The sequence below is a fragment of the Protomyctophum parallelum genome (assembly GCF_964188405.1).
Source record: "Protomyctophum parallelum genome assembly, chromosome: 19".
In the NCBI taxonomy this organism is placed as follows: Eukaryota; Metazoa; Chordata; class Actinopteri; order Myctophiformes; family Myctophidae; genus Protomyctophum; species Protomyctophum parallelum.
Genome location: NC_139717.1, coordinates 19,570,747 through 19,588,386, shown reverse-complemented (window position 1 = coordinate 19,588,386; position 17,640 = coordinate 19,570,747). Strand labels below are relative to the sequence as shown.

At 43.3% G+C, this 17,640-nt stretch overlaps 1 protein-coding gene across 1 annotated transcript; it reads right to left on the bottom strand.

The window, feature by feature from the left end:
• Positions 1-942: 942 nt before the first annotated feature.
• On the bottom strand, positions 943-15,221 carry ckbb (creatine kinase, brain b). Its single transcript, XM_083789660.1, has 8 exons — positions 15,125-15,221; positions 10,874-11,087; positions 7,090-7,244; positions 5,689-5,821; positions 3,976-4,147; positions 3,355-3,478; positions 2,948-3,137; positions 943-1,361 (listed from the first exon to the last, which is right to left on the bottom strand). Exons 2-8 carry the CDS (start codon positions 11,064-11,066, stop codon positions 1,183-1,185), a joined length of 1,146 nt encoding a protein of 381 aa, XP_083645786.1. The 5' UTR covers positions 11,067-11,087; positions 15,125-15,221; the 3' UTR covers positions 943-1,182.
• Positions 15,222-17,640: the final 2,419 nt, after the last annotated feature.

The window sequence follows — 17,640 nt, the reverse complement described above, 5'->3', positions numbered from 1 at the left end:
TAAATTTCATTGATAACCCACACCTTCACTTTAGATCATTCGTAGCTGATTCCACATCTCTGTAGCTGGGGAAGGGGAGTGCTTGATTGCCTTGCAAACCCATGCCGTGCGGGCGTCTAAGCACCACCCGGCTCATATGACTGAAGCTCCAGGCGGCCCCGTAAAGACATCAAGCGCTATTCTCCCGTCACATAGCTTACTTGCAGCAAAACAAGGAAGTGATGTGGCTCGCTCTGGTGGTGCAAAGCGTAGCTACTTTTGTGAATTAGGTTAATATTGCTATACGTTTGTAACCGTTTTAGAAAAGCAATAAGCCGATCAAGGCCCCAGCTTAGCGGGTATTTTACATGGCTGGGAGGGTAGAAGACCCTCAGCGCTGCCTACGCCCCCAGCCATTGTAAAATACCCGGAGACCTCTCGTGGCTTATTGCTTTGTGTCTTGCTCAAGGACACACTAATCCAAAGGGATCAAACCAGGATCCTTCAGACCCCCAACCTCTCGAGACACTGCCACCTTGAAATTGTACTCAACCACTTTAGTGATGGATAAAGTACTCAGATTTCTCAATGAAAGTACTCAGATTTCTCAATCAAGTAAAAGTATCAATACTGCAATTTAGAAATACTGTTACACGTGTCATTCCGGAATAATAGGCTTGAGTAAAATTGCAGGTATCTATATGTGCTTACAGAAACAAAGTAGAAAGTACTCTGCAGAATGTCCCATTTCACAAGTTTTCAAATCTATATAAAAATAGCTAATCTACCATACAAGCTCTCAATGTGTCCCATGTAGATCGGCCAAGCTTGTAGATCTGCCGGAAATCAAAATGTATTAAAGTAAAATGCATTTAAGTTACTTCCCATTGCTGCTTCTTCTTAAGGCACTGAATGAAGGCAGACAGACACAGAGTGGGTTTCCATTGGGCCAACAAGGGTTTATTATTGATTACTTTCTATCCAGATGTGACAGATGTTTAAACCCTGGTCATGGTGATCAAAGACTGAACAGGTTCTAACAGGATCAGTGTGGTTCTGTCGCACTACGCTAGAGGGCGCTAGGGGGACAATCTCCATGATGTTTATAATTACATCCGATTATACAGGAGATCAGTGCTGGGTCGGACGACGGGCGGGTTAACAGGTGAGAGGGAAAGGGGGTGAAAGGTCAAAGGTGACAGTTCACTTCTGCTCGGGCATGAGGTCGTCGATGTCCTGGCCCGCCTCCAGGCGCTTCTCCATGTCCACCAGCAGCTTGACGCCGTCCACCACCATCTGCACCAGCTCCACCTCCGAGAAGCCCAGCCTGTCGGCGTTGGAGATGTCAAAGGTGCCGCCCACCGCTGCCGTGTCCACGCCCCCTGAGTCAAAAAGACGAGGGAGGTTTGTTAATAGGCAATTAGGCATGAATGGATGTTAACCAGTTAGGACTGAGGCCGATTCTAAAAACTACTTCTAAATCCCGACCTTGGTTTACTGAAAAACTTCAAATATAGTGATATACAACTACCCAAAAATGGGTTCCCGCCTTGAAACATAAAAAAAATGAAAAGGAAAAGAAAAAGGGGGTTCCATTAATGGTTTAATACTCAATTGTATTGATTCAGATTAATCACATGACCACCAAAGGTCCTATTCTGGGAGAAAATAGCCAATCTAACCGTTAAGACATATCAGCTACTGCCATCAGTTAATGTCAGTTTTATTTGACTAAACTGATATTGACCAATACCAGCAAATATCGGCCGATACCAGTATGTGGCAGATACATCAGTGCATCCCTAAACAATAGCATTACTGATTCCCTTCTCAATCGATATTTTCCGGTGTGTTCAGTTTATTTTTCCTGTAAATATAGCCATTGGTGTTGCCGATATGTAATATTGTATGCGACAATGAATTGAATACACCAATTACTTGATTAATTGCTGTCAAGTATGCTCCCTGATACTACTTATACTGATAATGTGTATTGATATTTGATACCGTTCCTTTTCCCTCTTCCCGTTATCTGCTGCACTTCTTACTGCTGTACTGCCATTGGCAACTGGATATTCAATAAAGGAATTTATTATCTTATCCATTCCAACAGAGTACACATGTTGTAATTGTTTTACAATGAGCAATCCTCACAAATGCATGCCAACACAGCATTTATGTCTTGTCAAGTGCTTTACGTTGATAAAAGGGATTGATAGTTACATTGCAGAGCAAAAAGCAGTTTATAGTTAAGGGATGAAATAAAACAACAACCTCTGCATCCATGGGATGCACTACTGTACAGTTTTTCATTCTATGGGATGCACTAATGAATATAAACACCATATAAAATTAAATGAGTTAAATGCTGCGATTTGTAAAAATGGCAAAATATGACTCCTAACGCTGTTGAAGTGGGACTCATAAAATGTCCCTGGGACTCATTCTAAAAGACCATCCCTGCATCCTGGGACTCATTACATTGAAAACCTATTTACATCACTGGATTGAGAGTTAAATGTGCATCACATTTAGGACCCACAGTTATTAAATCTGATCTTTAGGACTGACTGTCCACATTGTAAATTTTATCTTTAGGACTGTGAAACAAGTAGGTTTGATTCCCGCTGGGGACGCTGTAGGCAAGTCCTCTCACTCCGCGTTGTCTGTGCCCATACCCTGGGTGGGGTTGGCAAAAGGAAAGTGTGGAGTTTGCATTTTCTCCCCTAACCCCAACCCCTCACAAAAACTGCAGTAACCCTGGTCTCTATACTGCCTCCCCCTGGCCAGCCTGATGGAGGGGAAAGGAACTGGTTTCACCCCCGTCAGGTGAAAAGCAGCGACTTGGGCTCCTCATGCATAGAAAGAAGCATGAGGCCAGTACATGCTCTCCCCAGGTTGGCAGGGGGAGTGTAACGCCCAGGATTACATTAAATAATTGACAAAAATGGGAATGTGAATCGTTTACCTGTGCCGCGCTTCTGCAGCCTCAGTCTCTTGAGGATCTCTCCGAACTTGTCTTGTTTGCTGACGTTGGGCAGCTTGACGTGCACACCCGCACGCAGCCCGGTGCCCAGGTTGGACGGACAGGTCAGCACATAGCCCAGGTGTTCGTTCCACATGAACTCATGGCCCCTGTCCTTGAACAGAGTCTCGATCTGTGAACACAAGATGATCAGTCAAACAATCAAGCAGTCGGCTGTCACAATCATGACATTTTAGTTGACGATTCTTTGTCACAAAACAATTGGATTGTGTTGTTGGCATTGAACATTGCTACGTATAAATCAATTTCTGTCAATTTCTGTCTTCGTAAATGGAAAATTGCACAGGGCAATTTATTTTTGCAAATAAATCTCTCTGATTTCAGCCTACCTTTGTGAGTCCGGTACAGAATCGGTTGAAGACCTCCTTCATGTTGCCTCCTTTCTGCATGGAGATCACCCTCAGATGGTCCTCCTCATTCACCCACACCAAGAACGTCTTGTTGTCGTTGTGCCTGGACAGTGAGCGTCAACATCAAGTCTTATTGGACCATCAATCCAGCCATTAAAAAATTATTAACACCAGTGTCGGACAGTAACGATTTACTGTCGTACAAGGACTTTCCAAAAAAACTGATTATGTATTCTAAATATCATTATGAATTAACAAAAAGAAAGGGGGGGGGGGTTCATTCAGAACATATGTTGAACAGTTAAAAAAGTGTCTTTTTAATGTCCAATGTATTTAGTTCATAAAGAAAAAAAAAAGTTACTTGAAATGAAAGAAAAGTTACTTTTCAAGATTCCAATAAAGAGAAAAAAAAAAAAAAAAAAAAAAGGAAAAAATGCAGGATTTCAATTCAAATGTACACGTTTTGAGCTTGTAGAGCGCCAATTTTTTGCTACGACAGTAACATGCAATGTGGCCCATCTGGAGTGAGTGTGGAAATATATAGTGTCCCCCGGCATCATCAAAGTTTCCCACCCCCCGGGCACTGTAGTGTGCTCTCACCAGATGCCGCGGCCGTCGGGCCAGTCGCGGCCCATACCAGACGCCAGCAGCAGGGGGGACACGGGCTTGTCGAACAGGAAGTGGTCGTCGATGAGCTGCTGCTGTTCCTCGTCCGTCATGTCCTTCAGGGCGTAGTACGTCCCCTTCAGGTCCCCGTCCAACGCCGCAAGACCTGACCCCCAGGAGAGACAATTTGTGAGATATACATTAATGATTGAAATAGTTTTAATTCAGAAATAGCAATAATAGCAGATATACAAGCTTGCAGCGCTGTGAGCTTGTAGACATGGCATTTCTGACACACGGTCCTTTCACTGCCTTGCTAAAGGGCACTTCAGCTGTGTTTGGGGGAGGGGCGAGTGGTGGACATTCACTTCCCCACCCACATTTTGTCCTGTGAACCGTCGGTCACAAAAGCACTCCTCTAACCCCTTGGTCAACCACTGTCCCATTCCTAGCACCATGATGCAAAATGTCGTGATTTGTAGCTTTGCGAGCTTGTAGATCTTTCACTAACTTACTGGACTTTGAGGTCCCGTACAAAATACATCTAGGCATCTTTTCACATTGGTGGCAAGTGTGGGAATATATTCGTAAAGGACCTGCAACTTATTTTCTCTCAATTTGACCTGAATTGGAAAGGAGACTGCGTTTATAGACAGGCATGCTGCCAAAACTAGAGTGCCTCCCCTGTTCTCTGGACAGGGAACACCAGTTGTAGGTATTTTTGTCCACCAGAGGGCGGTATCTGACTGTTAGATCAATGATGAAACCAATCACAGACAATGAAAAGAAAAAGGGAAGGAGGGACAGACAGACCGACCAGTGTTGATTTTATCAACTAAACTATGATGAACAATGTTCGCCCATTACCTTTTTTCCACTGACTAAAACTAATTGGAAGTTTAGGAAACACAATGACGACTAAAACTAGCTATGATTGACTAAAACTAAGACTAAATATAATTGACAATTTCATCAACAAAACTAGACTAAATGTTAGAAAGTAGTGGACAAGAGATCCAGTACAAGTAAAAGACAACATTTTACATTTGGTGAAAATAGCAGATCTACAAGCTCACAGCGTGTCGCAGCCTTGTCGTGAGCTTGTAGATCGGCTATTTTCAGCAAGTGTAAAATAAATCAACTCGAGTTAGTCGATGAATATCGTATGATATAGTTGACTAAAACTAAAACAATGAAAATCAGAAGTAATTAAAAAAAGACAATGAAAATCAAAACTAGTTCAAAAAGACAATGACCAAAACTAAAAATTCTAAATTTGCCGTTTCAAAACCAACACATATTTTAAGCTATGATGACTAAAAGTAAGACCAAATATAATTGACAATTTCGTCAACAAAACTAGACTAAAATGTTAGAAAGTAGTGGACAAGAGATCCCGTATAAGTAAAAGACAACATTTTACATTTGGTGAAAATAGCAGATCTACAAGCTCACAGCCTGTTGCAGCCTTGTCGTCCATTTTCCAGATCGTCCATTTTCAGCAAGTGTAAAATCAGCCATTTAGACTAAATACATTTTAGTCTACTAAATCAACTCGAGTTAGTCGATGAATAGCTCATGATATAGTTGACTAAAACTAAAAACAATGAAAATCAAATCTAATTAAAAAAAAAAGACAATGACCAAAACAAAAACAAAAAAAAATCTAAATTTGCCGTTTCAAAACCAACACAGACAGACACGTACTTTCTAAGGACATCTGTTCGACGCCGCGTCTCTCCCCGCGGCTGCAGTGAGGAGGCAGACAGAATCCTCGGATACTCCGCCCTGTGCGAACTCTGCTGCTCAGCACGTAGTCTGGATCCAAGTCGTCTCCTCCCTGGAATTCACACACACGATACATTTACAACAGTGGTGGTAAAAGTACTCGCATGCATTACTAGAGTACAATTTAGGCATTTAGCAGATGCTCTTAATCCAGTGACTTGCAGCCCATTTAGACCCGAGGATGATTATACAAATGCCTTCTAAATCCTGACAGTTTCCTGTAAAACCTATGTTTTTATGTCAGTGGTTCTCAAAGTTTTTCATGTCAAGAAACCCAAAAACTCTGCAATTGGTTACCGACCCCACCCATCTGAAAATATGTTGTTTCAGGGACCCTCCAGAAGCAAATATACATCATATAGTATACACAAAGTAGTAGAATCGTATGTAAGCTATGAATGTAACAGTGGAATATCTGTAAAAGAAAATATGCATATATATATTTATATATATATATATATAGTGCCATGTTTACATAAAAACTACAAGTCTACATAAACTGCCATCTAAGTTACATAAGTTGAGCCTTTGCATACGCCTGTAGGAGGTTGAGGCTAGGGCAAGTACTACAGCAAGTGCTATGGGCTAAGATAGTCTGAGGAGGTGCGTTTTCAGACTGCGGCAGAAGACTGGGAGTGAATCTGTAGTTCCAATGTACCAGTACCAATGCTGCAATATTGAAATACTCCCGTTACAAATAATTGTAGTGTTTTCTCACTGCCAGGCCAGATAAGTGTGTGTGTGCGCGTGCCCGTTCTGAGAGGCCCAGCCACCAAGAGACCAAAGTCACCCGATATACTTCAGCACCATGGACAGCTCCTACCAACCCTATAGAGCGTCGCAGTCCCTCCCCCTTTCAGAACAACGAGTGGCCCAGGAAATGATTTTCCATTAATTTTCTCCATAGGCTTTTCCTAAAGTATTTATTTAAAGACGGTTACGCCGTGGACAAAGCCAACTCGGATCGTGACAAATGACAATGAACACAATGTTTTGGGCCGATCAAATAATATATAAGAAGAACAACAACAAAAAGTGTTGCAACCTGCCGTTTTTTCTACTTTCTAATGATTTGTTTGGCCCAAAACATTGTGTTTATTGTCATGATTCGTCACGATCCGAGTTGGCTTTGTCCACGGCGTAAACGTCTTTAAATAAATACTTTCGGAAAAGTCTATGAGGAAAATGAACGGCGATTTATTTTCCGGGTCTCGAGGGGGCGGGACTGCGACGCTCTATAGGCAGCTGATTTTGGTGTCTCAATGAGATAGAAATTATGACATCTGTGCTCAGATCAGATCTGGATTCAGGTGTGTGTACCTGCAGGTTGTCGGGGTTCAGGTCGGTCTTGTGTGTGTCTGTGGGTTTGTATCCTCCATGGCGGTCCTCGATCACAGGGTCCAGCAGGTCCTTGAAGACCTCGTAGGTCTCTTCATCTCCGGCCACACAGCCCACCGTCATGATGAACGGATGACCTACGTGGGGGGGGGGGGGGGGGGGGACCATAGAGTTATATATATATATATATATATATATATAATCTAGAGACCGGACAACCCCGCCTCCAGCTCTCATTTCAACAGAAGTTGCTCAATGGCATTTGAAGGACCCGGAAGAACGATCTACCTTTGTGCCCAAATGTTTTTTTGGACCACAGCAGTCACACATTTTCCAGCAACAGCATGGTGCAGAAAACTGTCGCTTCCCTGACAGATCAACAGACAAAGCCACAGTTAGCGGCTTCAGTCTGTCGTGTGACGCGACACCGACACCTCTAATGCCCGAGTCGTACTTGGCTGTGCACCGCATCACGCACCAAACACAGCCGATCTACAAGCTCACAATGTGTCGCAAAGGCGACGCATTGTGAGCTTGTGGATCGGCTGTGTTTGGTGCGCGACACAGGCATGCAACGAGCATAAACCAGGTTCACTCTGCTGTGGCCTTCTAATCTTGTCAGAGACCAGTGTCAATCCAATCATTTTAATTAGTGCCGATTAGAACCTGCTGGCTATACCAACGTATAGCCTCACAAGTCTTCCACAGTATTACAATGCTACAGAGAGTCTGTTACCGGCTAAGCCTTCTCAAAGCAGCGCATGGGGAGCTCTCATTTTGTCAAATCCATTTTGGAGAAGTAGAAAAGTTCACTTACAGAACTAGATTTATTGAGCAACGTTTCGGTCATTCAGACCAGTCAAATCAAATTAAAAATATAAAAACTAAACTTCAGACCTCCCAAAACAAATTGATACAGCTATAGTCGGTCTGCAAGCCCACCGTGACCCACCTATTACCAACTTGCTTTTCTGGCTCGGGGTAGAAGACAGGGGCAAATGTCAATGGGATTGGTATTTAAGATACTCAGGACAGTGTCCTTACTTCTCCAGAGTCAGCGAGTGACACCCACTGTCAAACACTAGAGGGATTGCCTCCGATCTGGTATGCACCACATTTAACACAAACGTGATGTTAAACAGTATGTGGTGCAACAATGAAAACGAGTCCCCACTAGTTTGTGTCATCCCAAGTGTCCATGTACTTCACACCTTTGACTAATAAACACTAACTTGATTTCCAGTAGGACAAATTTTGCCTGGCATGGCCAGACTAATATCACTACGTAGATAGTCTGGAACAAGTTACAAACAGATTCAAAACATGAAATAAATCTTTGAATAGTGGGCTCCGATATCAATATTGGTCACCCACACAACTCTTGTGAGTGTAATTTGCGTGACTACAAAGACAGCAGCCCGGTGCACACCAATACGTTGCAACGCAACCAGTTTGCATCTGTCTGAATTGACCCGTTGACAGGTCGGTGAGTTATGCAGATCTCACACGTTTCAGAAAACGTCAAGGTCCAAAAGGAGACATTTTCATTTAGACTAAAGCAGCATATATAAAAGATAGCAGCAATAAATAATAATACAGCACAGACAGACACCAGTCAACAGAACAAGACATTATTACTTTACATTCTACACTACGCATCATACAAATCTAATAAACATCCTGGACATTCAATCAAATCATCCAATGTCCGAGGGGAATGAAAGGTCCATCACAGCTTAAAAACGAATCAAATTATTCACTTCCACCATAGCGTTCCTATTGTGGCTGGTAACGTTCGCTGAAAATAGCTGATCTACAAACTGCTATTCTCAGCATGAAGATCGCAGCTTGCACCATTTCCCAGCTTGTAGATTGGCTAATGCCATTGAAGAGATTTAGCGTGGAGAATATTGATTCACTAAAAACATCACGATCCAAGGATTTGAAGTGTATCGTGTTTAGATTATAATTCGTCATCGGCCAATGATAGCTCGTTGATTGATTAGAGGTGGTGGGGTTTTACTGCGGAAATGGGTTACGTGAAACCCAACTCCGCTGTGAGTCAGCAGAACGTCTGAAGGTTTGACCTTCATCCATGCCCACACAGTGACTCAGCAGAAAAGCAGTGGTGGAAAAAGTACTCAATTGTTTTACTTAAGTAAAAGTATCGATACTGCAATGTAGAACGACAAGTAAAAGTCCAGATTTCAAAGTGTACTTGATTAAAAGTACAAAAGTATTGGCATCAAAATGTACTCAGCCCATTTAGACCAGAGTTAAAAACGTTCACTTTGAAATAATATATATTCAAAGATTTGCGCCACATTTTTACGATTTTTGAAAAATAGCAGACCTACAAGTTCGTAGCGGTCCACTCGGTGGCGCGCTATGAGCTTGTAGATCCGCTATTTTTCAATAGCTAAATTATAACATAATGTTTAACACCAAAAGGGGTTCCCACCCAAAATGGGTTAAAGTAATTATAGCACTCACTATGCAGAATGTCTCATTTCAAGCTTTCAAATGTATACAAATGTTTTGGAAATAGATCTACAAGCTCACAATGTGTCACATCGTGACACAGCGGAGTAAAAGTACACTATTTGCCTCTGAGATGTAGTGGAGTAGAAGTAAGGTAGTGGAAATACTACAAATACCTCAAAATTGCACTCAGCAGTTAGTTACTTTCCACCTCTGCAGAAATGTGAAGCTGGCAGCTTTAAAAAAAAATAGCAGACCTACAAGCTTGTAGCGCACCACTCGGTGGTGCGCTATGAGCTTGTAAATCTGTTATTTTTCATGCTCCATCCATGCATACACATTAGATTAGAATTCCTGAGATAGATGGCTACATCTAGCTATCCATACGCAAACGTTTGCGTTACCAGGATTGTGAGGACATCAACATTTTAAGATGCCATCATACAATAGTCAAGAAATAGCCGAAAACAAATAAGCAGATCTACTACACACTTAATCTTGCAGACCAGCTATTTTCTGGTGTGTGACATCAGCGATGCACAACAGATTATAAAATAGGGAAATCTCTAACATCCGGATCCTAAAACCAAACCTCTAAATGCCTAATCCCAAGCTCAATTGTAAGCCTATAGCACGCACACAAACATACATGTGTATGTACATGCCTGTGTAGCAGTGTTGATTTTGACAGAACATTTTTATTTTAGTCATAGTCTATTGAATAGTTTACATTAGTCACATTTTAGTCACCTGGAATGTTTTAGTCGACTAAATATCATAAGATTTTAGTCGACTAAAATGTATTTTGGTGGGCCTTGATGCTGTCGTAATGGCCGATTTTATACATAGCCGATCTACAACGCGTCGCACTACTGGATCTCTTGTCCACTAGTGAAAACTATGAAATTGACGATATATAGTCTTAGTCATCATAGCTTACATGCATCATGTAACATGTTGAAAATGTTTGTCTTAGTATTAGTCGACAATAATTGGGACAGGCCTACCTCATAGAGTTTAAACTAAGGATAGAGTGAGGACCGGGAGAGCCACCCTCTGCTATTCATTTCAATGGAAGTTGCTCAGTGGCGTTTTGAAGCACCCGGGAGACTGCCGGAAGTACAGCTCAATGGCTCGAGCGAGCGGAAGTTGAGAGCTCGGGGTAGACGGAGACGCACATGACGTCACTGAACGTCCGTCCGTCCACCTCCATGAACTTGCCGCAGTTCCACTTTGGGCCAGTAGCGTAAGCGTTGCAGACGACCCTTCTGGGGGCTTGGCTTACCTGGGTTGTCGATCCCGGTCTGGATGACGTCGTCCAGTGTGAAGCCGCTGGGGGTCTCCTTGTCCCGCAGGTCGGCGTACAGTTCGGGGGTCAGCACCTTGGCCATGTGGTTGTTGTGTTTACTGAGGTCGGGGAACTCCTGCTCGGCGCTGTAGTTCATCTTCAGCTTGTTGTGGGTGTTACCGAACGGCATGGTGGCGCTCCCAAGATCTACCTGCACGCACACAACAGGAAGGGGGTTGATGAATATTATTATTTTCTTACAGTAGCCTACTTTGAGCCTTAACCGCTTCAATGACTGGACGTGCGTGTATGCACGTCTGTTTAGAGCAGTGGTTTACGACCAGTGGTCCGGGACCACCAGTGGTCCTAGAGCGGTGGTTTACGACCAGTGGTCCGGGACCACCAGTGGTCCTTGAAGCGGTTCCAGGTGGTCCTCAGGTAAATGGAGTTGGTAACCAAATGGACTCTTATAAATCTTAAACTAGAGAACACAAAATGCAACCAAATGGACCCATACGGGTCCATTTTACGCTCTCAGGAGCTAAATTATTGTTAGATATTGTTGTGCATACAACCCCTGGATAAACAGGCATGGAGAAGACTGGATCATCACTAAGATCTGCAGATCCAGTGTTGAGCCAATTGATCACCATAGCAACCCCAACCTAGGCCTGATTAGGTACATTCCCAACACCTGCTAAATCCTCCAAACCTCACCTCCACTCACACTCCTCTCAGTCATGCAACACATCCCAGGCACACTTTGGTAGGTCTATAGCCCTGTCCGGATGACAATATTGCCTTTCCAACAGATTTTCATTAAAGAAAAAAAAAAAAACGATTATTAATTTTCATAATCGATTTCGGGTCCCATTAACGATAATCGATTAATCGGACCCATCCCTAATGTTGACCTGACCTCATCAAACCCTGTACACTCAAGACAAGCTCCATATATGGCCAGTACAGAATTCATGCCATATGTTGCTCATTCATTCCCCCCCATGCCAAAGCGCCAGCACTCGCCCAGCAGTCTGGTATGACTATACACACACACCCTACAAACCCTCCCGCACGCTCAGATCAGACGACGCAGGGAGGCTGAAAGTACCTTCGCTAAAACGCAGGGACATAATCATACCCATGTGAAGTGAGGGGCGCTCTTACCATCATACATCACATTCCGTGCTCAACCAATCACAAATGTCATTCCGGCCAATCACAATTTGCGTCTTAGATTTTCTGTCCTCATTTGTCTTCAATGTTTGCGTTTTCACAAACACGAAAAGCTGGGCATAGGAGGGGGCTAATAAAATAATAAATCCCGCAGTCAAAGACAATTAAGTCTTGTGAACGGACATATTGATAAGCCCTGCTTTTAGCATAACCAATCAATTCAAGACACTATTAGACATGCTTATGGTGCATTTTCCTTTATTCTCTTTTGCCTTGCAAGCACTGCTGAACACTGTATTGCATGTTGGGTACGTCACTGCTGCACCTACAGTACTATAATCTGTATCTTAACTGTTGTGTCTTTTGTGACTCAATTCCCCTCGTGGGATCAATACAGATCTTGTTATCTTGCAGTATCGTAACCGCCCTGCAATGCAACAAACATCACTTAATCCTCTGCACAGTTGCTTATCGATATAACCTCTCAAGCCTGTTTGTGCATACAAATATGAGCATCATGAATATGCATTTGTCAATAATGTTTTTAACAAACAACCCTGAATTGTATTTGGCTGCACAATTTTGTTGTGTGTTCTACATTTCTCTAAAAAATTCCCCCAGAACTAGCCGATAAAACAAGCAATGGGTTAAGCTAGTACTGTAGATTGTCTGGTTACAAATAGCCAAAAAGTATAGTAAAGTTTTTTTTTTAAATTGCCATTATTTGAGATGGTCTCAATTATAATAGGCAAACATTCCAAAAATAGCAGATCTGCAAGCTTGGCTTGTAGATCAGTTATTTTTAAATTAAGTTAAGCGTTAAATTGTTAATTTACGAAGAACCCTTTGTCAGCCTTCTGTTTGGCCCCTGACTGACTAACCAGCAGGCTCTTCTGGCTTTTTCCGCCTAGTTTATGTTGAATTTTCTAAAACATCATTTTTGGAAAAAACTAAAAACAAACACGATATGCTCAGTCACCATGCTGCACCTGTGATGTTCGTTTTTAACGGACAAAGTTTAAAATAAGAATTGAATGCACAAAATATCAATACGAAGCAACTGAAAAACCTGTTACTTCAATGGTAGTGGATGGAGATAGAGGATTTTTGTCCAACCATGAAACGGCAACCAATGGGTGCGAAGAGGGGCACAACCACGGGCGGGACTTGTTATTTTGATCAACATTTGCCTGTTATCTCCAATGGTACCAACATCAATACAGCATGGAATTGAAAAGCAACAAAACCTTATCCAACGACAACAAAATAACTAAATCTCATCAAATTCCAAATAAATAATGGACCTGGATATGAAAAGGGTTGAAAACCACTGCAATAAAACAATGTCTGTAACTGAGTGTATGTACTGAGTAAATGGACTGTGTACGGTGACTGGAGTGTACAGTAACTCAGTTAAATTAACACCGAGTCACCTTACAGCTAGAAGGTCCTGGTTTTGATTCCCGCTGGGGGAGTGTTCCCTCCTCCGTGTCATCAGTGCCCATATCAGAGGTGGGGTTGGCAAAAGGGCCTGTATGTGTAGAGTTTGCATGTTCTCCCCATGCCTCCTATAGGGTATAGGTAGTAGGTACCCTCACAAAAAACATGCAGTAATCCTGGTCTCTAAACTACCTCCCCTGGCCAGCCGGGGCACCTGATGGAGGGGAAAGGGACTGGTCGGAACAACGCGCCCCTTCCACACACAATACCACACACAATTCCATGCTGTATTGATGTTGGTACCATATAGGAGAGACAACAAAATATTCTTTAGTTTTGGGTCTGAGGCTAAATCTCAACCAATTGTGGTCCGTGGCCCAAATAAGGGACATGAAAAGGGTTAACCACTGGCCTATAGGGTATAGGCCTATTCTTATCCTCAAACAGAAACGCTTAAAACAGTAATCAACCATTTGGTTAAATAATCGCCTTAAGACACACACATGGGGTCTCAAATCCCTCCAGGGAGGTGGGGGAGATCAAGCCGACAAAGGCTCATTATTAGGCCTACAAGGCGATGACGCAAGGCAAATAAATCCCCCCCCCCCCCACCCTTCATAGAAGTGTCCATTTGTATGTCTCTAAATGTTTTGATGAATTGAACAATGTGGACCCTGTTGTAAACAAGTGTAATGCTTAATTGGGTCGTCCACTCACAGTTAACAGTCTTTGTATTGAGTTTGTGCTTGAAATGTAGCCTACTGTAATTCTACAAACTGTTAATAAATATTTCAATCAATCATGATGTAGGCTATTTTTCTTTTATTCTATATTAAAAAAGTCCAATGACGTTCCACCGCAGCTTCCATCCACCCATCGACGGACAATACACGCGCTCGTGCGTAATTACGGCCTATAGACCTACATAATTATTTATAGTTATAGCAGCAAAAAAAAAAAAAAAGAGTCAAAATGCTGTTTATGATGGAATGCATCATTGCGGTGGGTGTGCGCGTGCGTGTGCGTGCCTTCCATTGTCTGCAGCAGCGCAGTAGGAGACCTTGCAGAGCAGACACACTGCGGGAGGAGACCTTGGGAAAGGTCGTTGGAGTGGAGAAGATGCGGTAGAATAACGTCCCGCAACACCACAACGGTGCCGTTTAAACCTTTTTTACGAAAAGGTCCAGTTGGTTTACAATAAAAAAGGTCTAATAAAAGCAAGGTCTTAATAATGCGTGTCGTCGGTCCCTCCCATCGACGGGGCCGGCCGGCCGGTGCCTCCCCTGCTCTCTTCAACGTGACGCATTAACCATGCATAATTAATAATCATTGCGTGCACCTGGGCTGTCACCCCATCTTGTCAAAACCAATCAGTCTGTCTGTCTATCCATCCTGCGAAAATAAACCCCTATAGGCATGGCCATTAATTTATCCAAGCAGGAATGAATGCGTCAAGGGAAATAAGAAGAGCAGCCATGATACAAGCCCACTGTTGTCCACGTATTCTAGAGTCATGTCCTTAAATCATTCATAATTCCCCTTGCGTGTCAACTGTATGGGAAAATAAAGTAACCTCACATTGTTTGGCACTCTGCTGCAGCGTTCTTAATACAACCATGTCTGTCCTCCTACCTTTCTCCTGACGCAGAAGGCTCGGTGGTGTCTGAGTGCAGACACTAGAAGACGGACGGACGGAACGGGACAGCAGGACGGAAATTATTATGACGGCTGTGCGGAATTAAAGAGGATTGAGCTGCGCCTTTTATACGGAACGCAGCGCGCCTCCCATTGGTCGACTATTTGTAGGTCCATTCATTCTATTGGACGGGCGGGCGGAGCTGGAGACCTGCTGCAAGGTTCTCCTTTTCTTCCGCGTCCACGCCACGGGTTCACGTGGTGTGATGTCTCCCACCCCCCCTCCTTATTAGACCCCGTCCGTGGTCTGTCTGTCTGCCCCCCTCCCTCTCTGGCTCTCCCTCTCTCTCTCTCTCTCTCTCTCTCTCTCTCTCTCTCTCTCTCTCTCTCTCTCTCTCTCTCTCTCTCTCTCTACCTAGTCAAGTTGTGCAGTAGGCTACCACCATCCAGTGAATGTACATAAACCCATCCTTGACCACTGACAAACCACAGTCTTATACTGTTGTACTGGGACAGGGGGAGGAGAGGTATGGAAAGCCGTTGTATACATAATACATAATTCCTTCTAGGAAGAACTTAATTTCTCCTAGGAATAACTTAATTCCTTCTAGGAATAACTTAATTTCTCCTAGGAAGAACGTAATTCCTCCTATAGGGGCTAGGAAGAATGAGGTTATGACTATCTGAAATGGAAGTTTGTCCTATAGCAAAAACTCAGTTACGGATATCTGAAACTATGAATGGAAAAAGTAATTCCTCCTAGGAAGAACTTAATTTCTCCCAGGAAGAATGACAGTTGCTGATAGGAAGAACTTAATTTCTCCTATAGGAAGAACTTAATTTCTCCTAGGAAGAATATGACAGTTGTTGATAGGAAGAACTTAATTTCTCCTATAGGAATAACTTAATTTCTCCTAGGAATAACTCAATTTCTCCTAGGAAGAACTTAATTTCTCCTAGGAATTATCCTAGGAAGAATAGCAGTTGTTGATAGGAAGAACTTAATTTCTCCTAGGATTTTGACTAGGACAATTTTTGACTAGGACAAATTGTAATGAGGTACATATCTTGAAATACAATTTCTACTAGTATGAATTAAGTTATATAGATAGCTGTAATAGGCATTTTGACATTTTGTGTATAGGAATAATGTCATTGTAGATATCTGAAACATACATTTTGACTAGGAAGAACTGAATTATAGATATCTAGTAGGCTATACACATCAGTCTAGCTATTAAATGTTAAAACGGCCATTTATATTATTTAAATGATTTAAAGATATCTTAAATCGATTTTGATTAGGATTAATTAAATTCTAGATATCTTGAAATACTATTTCTACTTGTAAGAATGTTATTACGGATATCTTTAATTACAATTATGGCTAGTGAGAATGCAGTTTTGACTAGGAGAAACATGGTTTTGGATAGGAGAGGAGAGGAGAGGAGAGGAGAGGAGAGGAGAGGAGAGGAGAGGAGGGGAGGGGAGAGGAGAGGAGAGGAGAGGAGAGGAGAGGAGAGGAGAGGAGAGGAGAGGAGAGGAGAGGAGAGGAGAGGAGAGGAGAGGAGAGGAGAGGAGAGGAGAGGAGAGGAGAGGAGAGGAGAGGAGAGCAGGGGAGGGGAGGGGAGAGGAGAGGAGAGGAGAGGAGAGGAGAGCAGGGGAGGGGAGGGGAGAGGAGAGGAGAGGAGAGGAGACATAGTGACTGGGCACTTTCCTCTGCAGCTCTCACCTCTGAATTATTCATAACCTGTAGTATGTGTGTGTGTGTGTGTGTGTGTGTGTGTGTGTGTGTGTGTGTGTGTGTGTGTGTGTGTGTGTGTGTGTGTGTGTGTGTGTGTGCGGCGTGTGTGTGTGTGTGTGGGGGGGGGGTGCGTGTGCAGCCTGTGTGCCTTCTCTCTCATTGAGAAGGAGCAGCCTATATTCCTAAGTGTAATTTATCCGTTTGCCTTCTTCTATAGCACACCTTCAACACTATTAACGCATGCCTTTGGAAATCCAACGCACAATGTTATTGCGCAACATTTAACCAGAAGTGCTGTCATGCAAAATACATGACATTTTCCACATTCACGGCCCCTCCCCTTTTCACTGCGCGCGCGTGCGTGCACACACACACACACACACACACACACACACACACACTGGCCAGGGGCACACAGCCACAGCCACGGACAGACAAAGCTGTGGTGTGCCCCCAGCCACACACACACACACACACACACACACACACACACACACACACACACACACACACACACACACGCACACACACACACACACACACACACACACACTGCACTTGAACAACTGGCCACCTAGGGAGATGTGAGCACCTGGACATGTGGGCAACAAAACCAACTGGGCACTATAGGGTCATGTGAACACCTGAACAACCGAGCACCAAATGGGCACCTGGACGAGTGGGCACCCAGATGAGTGGGCACCTGGACGAGTGGGCACCCAGATGAGTGGGCACCTGGACGAGTGGGCACCCAGATGAGTGGGCACCT

Bases quoted from the DNA above. Each gene is read 5' to 3' on its own strand.
- ckbb (XM_083789660.1), bottom strand. From the start codon at position 11,066: ATGCCGTTCGGTAACACCCACAACAAGCTGAAGATGAACTACAGCGCC. The intron at 5,822-7,089 runs GTACACACACCT...TGTGAATTCCAG, and splicing joins TGAACCCCGACAACCTGCAG to GGAGGAGACGACTTGGATCC. The intron at 1,362-2,947 runs GTAAACGATTCA...TTTTTGACTCAG, and splicing joins GCTGCAGAAGCGCGGCACAG to GGGGCGTGGACACGGCAGCG.